The sequence below is a fragment of the Triticum dicoccoides genome, chromosome 3A (assembly GCF_002162155.2).
Source record: "Triticum dicoccoides isolate Atlit2015 ecotype Zavitan chromosome 3A, WEW_v2.0, whole genome shotgun sequence".
Taxonomy (NCBI): Eukaryota; Viridiplantae; Streptophyta; class Magnoliopsida; order Poales; family Poaceae; genus Triticum; species Triticum dicoccoides.
Genome location: NC_041384.1, coordinates 567,649,465 through 567,659,937, shown reverse-complemented (window position 1 = coordinate 567,659,937; position 10,473 = coordinate 567,649,465). Strand labels below are relative to the sequence as shown.

The 10,473-nt window shown below is 52.0% G+C and overlaps 1 protein-coding gene across 1 annotated transcript; it reads right to left on the bottom strand.

Moving 5' to 3' along the window:
- Positions 1-5,937: 5,937 nt before the first annotated feature.
- On the bottom strand, positions 5,938-9,185 carry LOC119269230 (receptor-like serine/threonine-protein kinase SD1-8). Its single transcript, XM_037551021.1, has 6 exons — positions 7,762-9,185; positions 7,314-7,660; positions 7,001-7,211; positions 6,657-6,894; positions 6,422-6,572; positions 5,938-6,325 (listed from the first exon to the last, which is right to left on the bottom strand). Exons 1-6 carry the CDS (start codon positions 9,059-9,061, stop codon positions 6,023-6,025), a joined length of 2,550 nt encoding a protein of 849 aa, XP_037406918.1. The 5' UTR covers positions 9,062-9,185; the 3' UTR covers positions 5,938-6,022.
- Between the last annotated feature and the right edge of the window lie 1,288 nt (positions 9,186-10,473).

Genomic DNA, 10,473 nt, shown 5'->3' with positions numbered 1-10,473 from the left:
CACTTTTTGATGATACCAAGGGCCATTCTTCCAGCCCCCTTATGTATGCTTAATCATTTATCCTCTCAAAGGATTACACACCAAGGCGACAAGCAGCGCAGACGTGCGGCAGAGTATCCAAAGGATCGTCAAGATCATCTTTCCCTTTTCAGGACCTGTATACTGCTTTTCCTTGTGCCCGGCATGTAAAATAGCCTAGATGCATATCGCATCCTCTGTAAAAATATGTTTTGACGTATCAATCAGACTATAATGGAAACAGTTTCTCCCAACCCTGTTCGGTATTGGCTTATTTCCTAATCTATATTCCCTCTTTACGTCAGATTGTTGTATATACTCCGACATGATTTAAATCACCAGGGGCTTTATCCAGCCACGTATATTTTTCAAATAAAATAAGTCCGAACACTTTTATAGTATGCTTCGGCGTCCCGAATATGGCACTATATGCATTGGCTCTGAATCATGTCTTTGGTCAATAGTTGGGTTGCTCGGCTCCTGTGATTACCACCTTACGTTCCGCTTATTCGGCTAAGGTAGTAAAGGGAGAACTACTGCAATTGTGTTTCTGGTTCGTTCGGTCAAACACCTCAGTAGAGAAAGCCGAAAGCTGACTGTCATGATGCGTCGAGAGCTGGTCAGCAATTCGGTGACCTACTAAATCTCTAGTAATTTCTTCCGTATTACACGAAGGACTGACTCTTTCCATTCACATGCTTAAGGCATCAAAGTTCGGATAGTCGCACGCGCACCAGGGGCTATCTCACAGTCCCATTGTCAAACTCCTATGGCTAAGTGAGAGTAGTAAAGCCGCATAGTCCGATTGCCTAGTTCGCCGCACTAACACCTCCTTCATGGACCAAGATGTTGGGTCAAGTGTGGTTATGTGCTAGCCCGAACACCCCCGTAGTATCTATGTGGGGGATGAAGCCGACGACTGGCAAACTCCCAGGATAAAAACGGCCGCACAGGAGGGAAACCGCTTTAAAATAAACAACATAAATATATTACAAAGCTTTGGCTCATACAATGCCTGGGTAGTTCAGATACATTCACTCGAATATGATGTCCTTCGAGCATTGGCCTTCTATTAAGCGGGCACCCTCTAGGACGTCTTCAAAATAGCCCTATGGCGTGTGATGATCCTTGCCTCCGGGTGGACCCTCAACTGCCACGATGGCGGCCTTCATTTTCGCCCAGTGCATCTTGACACAAGCAAAGGCCAGCCGCGCACCTTTTATACATGACGATCGCTTGATCGCGTCAATACGAGGCAGAGCGTCAACAAGTCGCTGTACCAGGCCAAAATAGTTGCTGGGGACAGGTTCGGCTGGCCACAACCAGACTATGACTTCCCTCATGGCCAATCCGGACATCCTGTACAGCTCAGACCACTGCGCTATCTGGTCATTCAACAGTGCTGGGCGCTCCTGCGCCACGAAATGTGACCAGAATAGCTTCTCCGTCGTGTGCCCCTCTTGGGCCCGGAAGAACTGCGCAGCGTCGGCGGCACTCTTTGGAAGATCCGCAAAGGCATCTGGAGCAATCCACAATCAAGTGAGCAAGATATACTTCTAATTGCCGAATTTACTCTGTAAAAAAAGGCTTACCAGCCGCTATTTGTCCGGCCTGCTTGATCTCCTCGTGCGCCGCTCGGATTCGGCCCGTGCTTCGTCGGCCTCTTTAAGGGCCTTGGCAAGGTCGGTTGCCTAGGCCTTATTTTTCTCCTCTAGGGACTCACACTTGTTGGTGGCGTCCTTGAGCGCCTGCTCCACTTCGGCCACCCGCTCCTCGTATTGGTAGCAGACGACCTGCTTGGACTTCAGGTCTCGGCCGCTCTATCAACGACCGCTTTGTTCACCCTTGCCTGCTCCTTGGCCCGGGCAAGCTGACCCCTAAGGGCCTTGAATGCAGCAGCACTGCCTGCAATCATACACACAGCAGTGCACGAGTTTTGACTCAAGATCTGCATATTAATACAGGCAGGAACGAAATATTCTGAAGCATACCTTGGGCTTCATCAAATCTCTTGTTGATATGGATGAGATCCTCACCGGCCAGCCCCGGCTTACGCTTGAGCTCGATTACTTCGGCGGCCTGGGCGGTTGCCGCTAACAGTGAAGCCCGCGTCTCAACATATAAAAGTACATTATCTCCTGCGAATATTATCGATCCTTTGTTCGCCCTTTTTAAAAGGACGACCAGAGTATCAGGGGCTACTATCTATACACATGCATCTTTTTCATATGAAAAGAGTTCAGGAATATTACATCGCATACCTTGAATCCTGTTAGCAGGCTAGTGACGGCCTCGTTTAGCCCGCTCTTTGGCAGACTGAACCTTTTCAATAACCACACTCATCAAGGTGCGGTGCTCCTCCACGACGGAAGCACATTGCAGTGCCTCCATTAGTGTGTTCGGCTCCTCCGGATTAGTGGAGGTTACCGCGGAAGTTGGCACTCCCCCCTCCCCTGCGGGGGGTCGCCTATTCGATTCCGGAGCCACTTGGGTTTCCGGAACAGTGTTCGGCTGGGGGCCGGACTGGTCAAGGCCCCCGCATCAGTCTCCGTGGGGATTGCCTCCCCCGTATTTTTGGCGGCCAAGGCGTTACCCTCTGGCGCCGCTTCGGCGTCCTCCCATACCACCCCGTGGCCCAGAGAGGCCCTTCGGGACAACACTTCGGTGTCGTCCATGGTGATAGGCAGGGAGGCTCGCGAGGGTGACTCGCTCTCCATCATCTTCGGGTCCAAAAAATTCCCCTCTGATGATTTTTGGGGGAGATCGCGGGACGGACTACACCATATAACGTGTTAAATTACAATCATAAAGATTGGGCGTATGGAAGGCACCCTTGTATACTTACAATGCGACAAGGGGCTTCGGCCTGGGGCGCCACTTGGTGATGGTGTCAGCATCCGAATCCGAGCCATCCGGGAGGGATATCTTCCCCCTCTTGAGCGCCTCCGCTTCTGGGTCTACAGAAGCCGTCCATTTCTTCCTTCTCCCCTTAGGGGGAGAATTGTTCTCTGCCTCCTCCTCTTCATCTTCATCTTCCTCATGGGAGGAGTGAGTTTCGGTCTCTCTGGACACTGCGTCTGAAGTACCCTTTAGACGGAGGCCACCTTTGGCCTCCTTGCTCTTTTTCTTGGCCTTTTTCTCCAACGCCTGATAGGGCGCCGGAACCAGCATCTTCATTAACAGAGGGTCAACTGGGTTTTCAGGGAGTGGAGCCGGACACCTGATCCGGTCTGCCTTCTTTGTCCAGCCCTGTTATAAGATGAAAGTCTCAGTACATCCCTTTTTTGACTGAGGAACTGAGTTGTGTTCGAACATATGGCACTTACCGGGGAAGCCAGATGATTGCAGTCAAGGCCGATGTCTTCAGACGTCTGTGGCCACGACTTTTGAGTCTTGAAGAGTAGCTTCCAGATCACTTCGTGCGTCGTGCCAAAGAACCGTTGCAGGGTCTGCGGCCCTTCCGGATTGAACTCCCACATGCGGAGAGACCGGCGTTGGCAGGGAAGGGTTCGGCGGATGAGCATCACCTGGACCATGTTAGTGAGGCTGGTGCCCTTCTCTATGATATTGTTGATGAGCTTTTGCAGCCTCAACACCTAGTTGGATGATCCCCAGTCCAGACCCTTGTTGGTCCATGACGCGAGCCGCAGCGGGGGTCCGTATCTGAAAACAGGAGCGGCCGCCCACTTGGTGCTGCGAGGTTCGGTGATGTAGAACCACTCCTGCTGCCACGTCTTGACACTCTCCATGAAAGCCCCTTTGGTCCAAGTAACGTTGGGGAGTTTTCTCACCATGGCGCCGCTGCAATCCGCGTGCTCTTCGTCGACCACCTTCGGCTTCACGTTGAAAGCCTTGAGCCACAGGCCGAAGTGTGGGGGGATGCGGAGGATTGCTTCACACACGACGAGGAATGCCGAGATGTGGAGGATGGAGCTCAGGGCTAGATCGTGGAAATCTAGCCCGTAATAGAACATGAGACCTCGAACAAAGGGGTGGAGGGGAAACCCTAGCGCGCGGAGAAAATGAGGGAGGACCACAACCCTCTCACCGGGCTCTGGAGTGGGGATAACTTGCTCTTTGGCAGGGAGCCTGTGTCTGATTTCCGCTGTCAAGTACCTCGCCTCCCGGAGCTCCTTGATGTCCTTCTTCGTTACGAAGGAGGCCACCCGCTTGCCTTGAGAGCCGGATCCAGACATGGCTGGAGTGTTTGGTGGGAACAAAAAATATTGAATCTTGGGCGCTAGAGCTCGAGGGCGGATGGGCTGAGGAAGAAGAAGGCGTGGGATAGAAAGATGGATCCTTATCCTCTTATGAAGGCAGTGAATATCAAGCGCCCCCACGGGCCTTAAGACTCGCCTATTCCCAAGGGGTCGTGCAAATGGCAGGATTGGATTACCCAAACCCGTATTGCTGAGAATCCCGCAATAAGGGGACACGATCTCTGTTTTGACAAGACGTGTCAATAGAGGCCGCGCCTCGAGGCGCGGAGCGGGAGGCCACAAAACGGTTCGAAATAGTGATAAGGCCAGAACATAACATCTCACCAAAAAAAGTTGTTAGTGGGCATGACTTGTTTTGTTTAAGTATTTCACCCTTGTGGTTCAGGGTTGTAACTGATTATATAGAGCAGGATATAGTTCTTTTGTTCAACTACTTTGGAGTATTCGGAGGAGGAACCTACCTTGCAATGCCGAAGACAATCTGCGCGCCGGACTCATCGTCATTGAAGCCTGGTTCAGGGGCTACCGAGGGAGTCCTGGATTAGGGGGTCCCTGGGCGTCCGGGCTGTGTGACATGGGCCGGACGAGTGGGCCGTGAAGATACAAGATAGAAGGCCTTCCCCCATGTCCGGATGGGACTCTCCTTTGCGTGGATGGCAAGCTTGGCGTTCGCATATGAAGATTCCTTTCTCTGTAAACCGACTCTGTACGACCCTAGGCCCCTCCGATGTCTATATAAACCGGAGGGTTTAGTCTGTATAGGTAATCATAATCATATAGGCTAGACATCTAGGGTTTAGCCATTACGATCTCAAGGTAGATCAACTCTTGTAACCCTTATACTCATCAAAGTCAATCAAGCAGGAAGTAGGGTATTAGCTCCATTAAGAGGGCCCGAACCTGGGTAAACATCATGTCACTTGTCTCATGTTACCTTCGATCCTCAGATGCACAGTTCGGGACCCCCTACCCGAGATCGGTCGGTTTTGACGCCGACACCTTGCATTTGGAGAAGCTGCGCCCCTCTAAAACTGAAGATATTTGCTTGGCTGGCAACCCAACATCGGATATGAACCTCAGATCGAAGGGCGCGTCATGGCCTACAAGATCACTCCTCGGCGTGCTTCACTTGCCTTCGGAGCGAAGACACCGTTGAACACATTCTGGCTCAGTGTGTCTACGCTCGCGAAGTATGGTACAGATGCCTTGATCAACTTCACCTACCGATCCTGACGGACACCGACACTATCTTGGACGGGTGGCTTAGGCAAAGAGCTAACTTTCGGTCGATTGACAGAAGGGGTTTCGGCAGTCTGGTCATTTGCATGGCATGGGCACTGTGGAAGCAATGCAACGCCAGAGTCTTCAACGGAGATAAAGAACAAGGAACAAATTGATGCACTTGATCTTGCTAGCACAATTCTGGATGAACTTAGAGACTGGAAGATAGCCCTTCAAGGCATAGAAGGAGTACAACGTTTTGTGAGATATTAGGCTAGATTGAGCGTGTGGAGTGGGTGTTCCCACGTTAATGTTTGCATTATCGTGTGGATTCTTGCAAATCTATTTATTCCTTCTGTAAAAATATGGTGCGCAGCTACATACTCTTGATTTTTCTTTATAAATTATAGAACACATCACTTTTCTTTCCCGTAGGCGTGTCATGGTTAAACTTCACCAGGGAGCGTAGCAATTGTGAGACAAAAAAAAGAAGCTTTTGTTGTAATCTGTGCATAGTATTCCATCCCAAGCTAAACTACCATGGTGAGCATCATAGATTTCCACTAACTTTTGCTGTGAGCTGTATCTGTCGTAGTCACAGTGAACTCACTTTGAGTTTCAGAAAACCCTGTATCTGTCCTGTTCCTCCCCAGGTTTACGCCGGGCTCATTTGGCTCCGGCAACGTGGCGTTCTCGCCGGCCAGCATCATGACTACCGACGACATCATCGGCCTGTTCCTAGGCTGCACGTCGACGCACATGAGAGCAACCTGTATGCACCTCCGCACCTGGCTGTGATCGCAGCTGCCGCCCATCGCATCGTCCAGGAGCTCCGTGCTCCTGCCTTCCTTCCACAACATCCACGCCTGAAAAATGGTCAGCATCATCGTACATTAGCAACACAATCAATCAAAGATCGACCAGTACTTGTGTCTGTTATCAATCATGCTGCTCGTACTTACATAACCGCAGAGGTTTAGATCGAGCTCGGTGTCGTAAAAGCCTCGGATTTTCTTGCCGGTGACGATCTCCAGCACCATGACGCCGAAGCTGTAGATGTCGGATTTGATGGAGAACACGCCGTCCATGGCGTATTCCGGGGACATGTAACCGCTGATCACCGACCACCACCTCACAAGTCAGCATCTCGAAAACGGTGTATACGTACACGATGGTTTCAGAGATTATGATACTCACTATGTCCCGATGACCTTGAGGGTGTACGCCGTCGTCTGGTCGCCGCCGAACATTCTCGCGATGCCGAAGTCCGATATCTTGGGGACCATGTTCCTGTCCAGCAGCACGTTGCTCGCTTTCATATCCCTGTGGATGATCCTGACCCTCGAGTCCTCGTGGAGGTAGAGCAGCCCCCGTGCGATCCCCAGAATGATCTCAAAGCGTTTGCTCCATCCCAGCAACTTACGCTTTGCATCATCTGCATTGTATACATCCAATGAGATACATTAATTGTGTGTTCACTTGATATAGGAAAGTGGTTGCGAGTTTTCTCTTGTGCAAAAAAACTGATGAACTGAACTGACCAAATATGAAGGTGTCCAGGCTGTTGTTGTGCATGAACTCGTAGACGAGCAGCCTCTCATCGTCGTCGGTGCAGCAGCCGAGCAGCCTCACCAGGTTCCTGTGCTGGAGCTTGGCGATTAGCCTCACCTCGTTCTTGAATTCCTCGACGCCTTGTGATGATTTCTTGGACAGCCTCTTCACAGCTACTTCTTGCCCATCCTCAAGCCTCCCCTGTTCATTATATTTCGTATAAGCACTAAACTGAAAGATCACAAGGTGTCGAGGAATCACCACTTATCCGAGCTACTTTCACTTGATCTTAATTTATCTTACCAAATACACGGGGCCAAATCCACCTTCTCCTAGCTTGCTCTCTGCTGCGAAGTTGTCCGTGGCGGCGAGGATCACGGCGAGATCGAACAATGGAAGGTCGAGATCGTCTTCGCCGCAGCTCATCTTGTTCTCGCTGTCCCGTGCTGGGCTCGAAGCAGGGTGTTTTCTGGCCCTGAATGGAAGCACGTTGTCTCCACTGCCTGGCGCAGTTTCAGGCGCCTGACGCCACCGCTTCCTCCTCGCCTTGTATCTCCAGAAACATAAGCAGCCAGCGGCTGCCAGAAGAAGCGCGCCGGAAATAGCCGCGGCGACGGCGATCACCATGGGGCGTCGGCGCTTACCTGCAACTGCAATCAATCAAGTAGCTGCATTTAGCTACGATTATGACAGAACTGCTCGAAATGGTACAAACTGTGGTCAGAAAAACAACAGGCCGGGAAGTTCTAACCTGAGACGTTCAAGGCATCTACATCTGACTGCGCGAGCCGGATGTACAGGTCCTGCACGACCGCCGGATACTGCCGCATGTTCAGCAGATCGGTGGCCCAAATGACGCACCCGCGGTCGACGCCCCCGCTGATATTGGCGGCGGAGTACGCCCTGCAGCTACAGTTGGCCAGGCACAGCTGCCTGCACTCGTCCAGCGTCATGTCGGCGTGCACCGTCGCGTTGGTCGCCTCCGGCAGCTTCATATTGTTAACCGGCCAGAACCCGTCGCCGTCCCCGCAGCTCAGCTTGGTCCTCCTGACGCAGCCGCCGGAGCCGTCCCGGAAGCTCCACTTCCGTGACCGCGGCTGGAACCCCGGCAAGCAGCTACACTCCGGCGAATGCGCGGTGTCGCAGTAGGCGACACCGAAAGGGCCGCACCTGGCGTAGCTGTCGCACGGGTCGGTCGGGTGGTACCAGAAGTTGTTCCACGCGCCGTCGGCCCACACGTACCGCTGCAGCAGCCCCGTCGAGCCTTCCACGACGAGCCGCGTCAGCAGCGTCGGGGAGCTGATGTAGTAGGTGCTATACGTCTCGTTGGGGTTTGACACGAGCGCGAATGTGTACTCCTCGGTCTTGAGCTCCGGCACGCCGGTGAGCACCACGCCGTTCCACGGCCCGGTCGTGAAGATCTTGGCCGGGCCGCGGAAGAGGAAGAACTCAGGCAGTCCGCCGGCGATCAGCTTGACCGTGTACTCCCCCGGGGAGGGGTCGGCGGGGCTGCTCCACGACGTGATGTTCCAGGCGAAGCCACTCCTGTGATCCACCCCGACCTTCATGCCCGGGAGCTGCGTGTCCGTCGGGTAGTCGAAGCTCTGCCATGCCACGCTCTGGCTCGATCCACTCCCATCGGAGCTCACGACCAAGTTGCCGCTGTCGAGAAGCCGAGCGGTGGCCTTGGTGGCCACGTTTCCGGTGGGCTCTGCGGAGGACCAAACGGTGGTGTTCCGGCCGTCGACGATGACAAGGCGACCGTCGGGGGAGAGCTTGAGAACGCCCGGGGACGCGACGACCGGGTCCCGGCGGTTGGCGACCCACACGACGGTCCGTACTGGGATGCGTGCGTACCAAATGCCGATGTAGGTCCTGCCGCCGGAGCTGCCGGGCGGGGTGAAGAAGCCTAACCTGAATGCTCCACGGGCGGAGAGCAGCGTCTGGTTGCCGGTGATGGACGCGGTCAGGTCGATGGTGTCGGTGGCGATCGATACGGGGAGGCAGGTGGCCGCGACAAGGAGGAGTAGAGAGAGCGCACGCCTCCTCATCAGCTCTCCTATGATCTCTTTGCTTTGGAGTTGGCCGCTCAAATGCGAGCTGCCGGTGGCCGGCGGCCGGCGGCCGGCGGAGTATGTGTGAATGGAAACTGGTACTCTGGTTGTTGAGTGGCTGCTTGAGTGCTGAAAGAAGTAATGTTGCGTGGCTTGCTTATCTCTATCTCTACTCTTATAAAAAACCGAGTCAGTGATGATGGTGTGCCTGCCATCTTGCAAGATAGACCGTTTGATCTATATCTGACGGATAGAAAATAAATTATGGCAATTTTGCAAAAAAATACCCGTACCTCTCTTCACATTTGCAGATAAGGCCTTCCTTTGTTCATCCTTATCTCCCACAACCTCATTGTTGAGCAATTAAAAAAGGAAACTTCTGAAACAATCTGGCATGATGGCCGCATGGGCTTTTACACTCTTCCTCACCCTATCTCTTCTCTTTCTCGAGATATCATTAGTTTTTACACATGAAATTACTTCCGTATGAGTCAATCATAATATGTGTTTTATAAAAAAGATGTATCTTGACGCTCCGTGCAATGCACGGACATCTTGGTAGCTGGCAGAAAATGTGGGCAGGTCAACGTCGGCATCCGGAACGGCGTGTTGGCGGACACCGCCACATGGGTGTTCAAACTACGATATCTCGATGCACTTGGATGGGACATGTCAATGATGATCATGAGAGTTCAGAGAAGAAAAATACAGTATATACTTGATGTGTGGTCAAACTTCGATATCACGGTATTAGATCCTAATATTGCGGTGCACTTGCAGAGCTAGCAGCGGGGTTTTGGCTGCTTGTTTTAAACAGATACTGGCAATCTGATCCTGATGCATAACAGTTTAAGTTTAAGTACTAAAAATGGTACACCCTATATGCAAGTTGCCTTAAAAAACAGTTTTGCTTCAATCACTGTGTTGTCTGTTCAATGCACTTGGATTGACATACGGGATACGGCCTGTGATGCGGTTGGGTTAAAGGAGCATGCCACCACCGTGCATGTACAGTAAGTAGCAGCCTTCTTTGGCTAAAATGTTGCTCATTATGCACGGCTTCCAATAACTACATCTTTTTTAAATTCCTGTGGTTGGATGGTTAGAGGGACAGTGGTATCCCTAACCCATCAGGGTTCAAGTCCTGGTGCTCGCATTATTTCTGAATTTATTTCAGGATTTTCGGCGAGGCGCTTTTAATGTGATGAGACGTTCCCATCGATGATGAGGCGTCTACGCTGACTTCGTAAATCTCAAGATAATATGACGGCTCAGTCTCTTAAAGGTGCTCATAGGGGTAGGGTGTGCGTGTGTGCGTTCATAGGGATGAGTGTATACGCGTATGTATGAGCGCTTGCGTCTGTGTTGTGTTAAAAAAACTACATCTTTTTAAATTTTCTTTTTAGAAA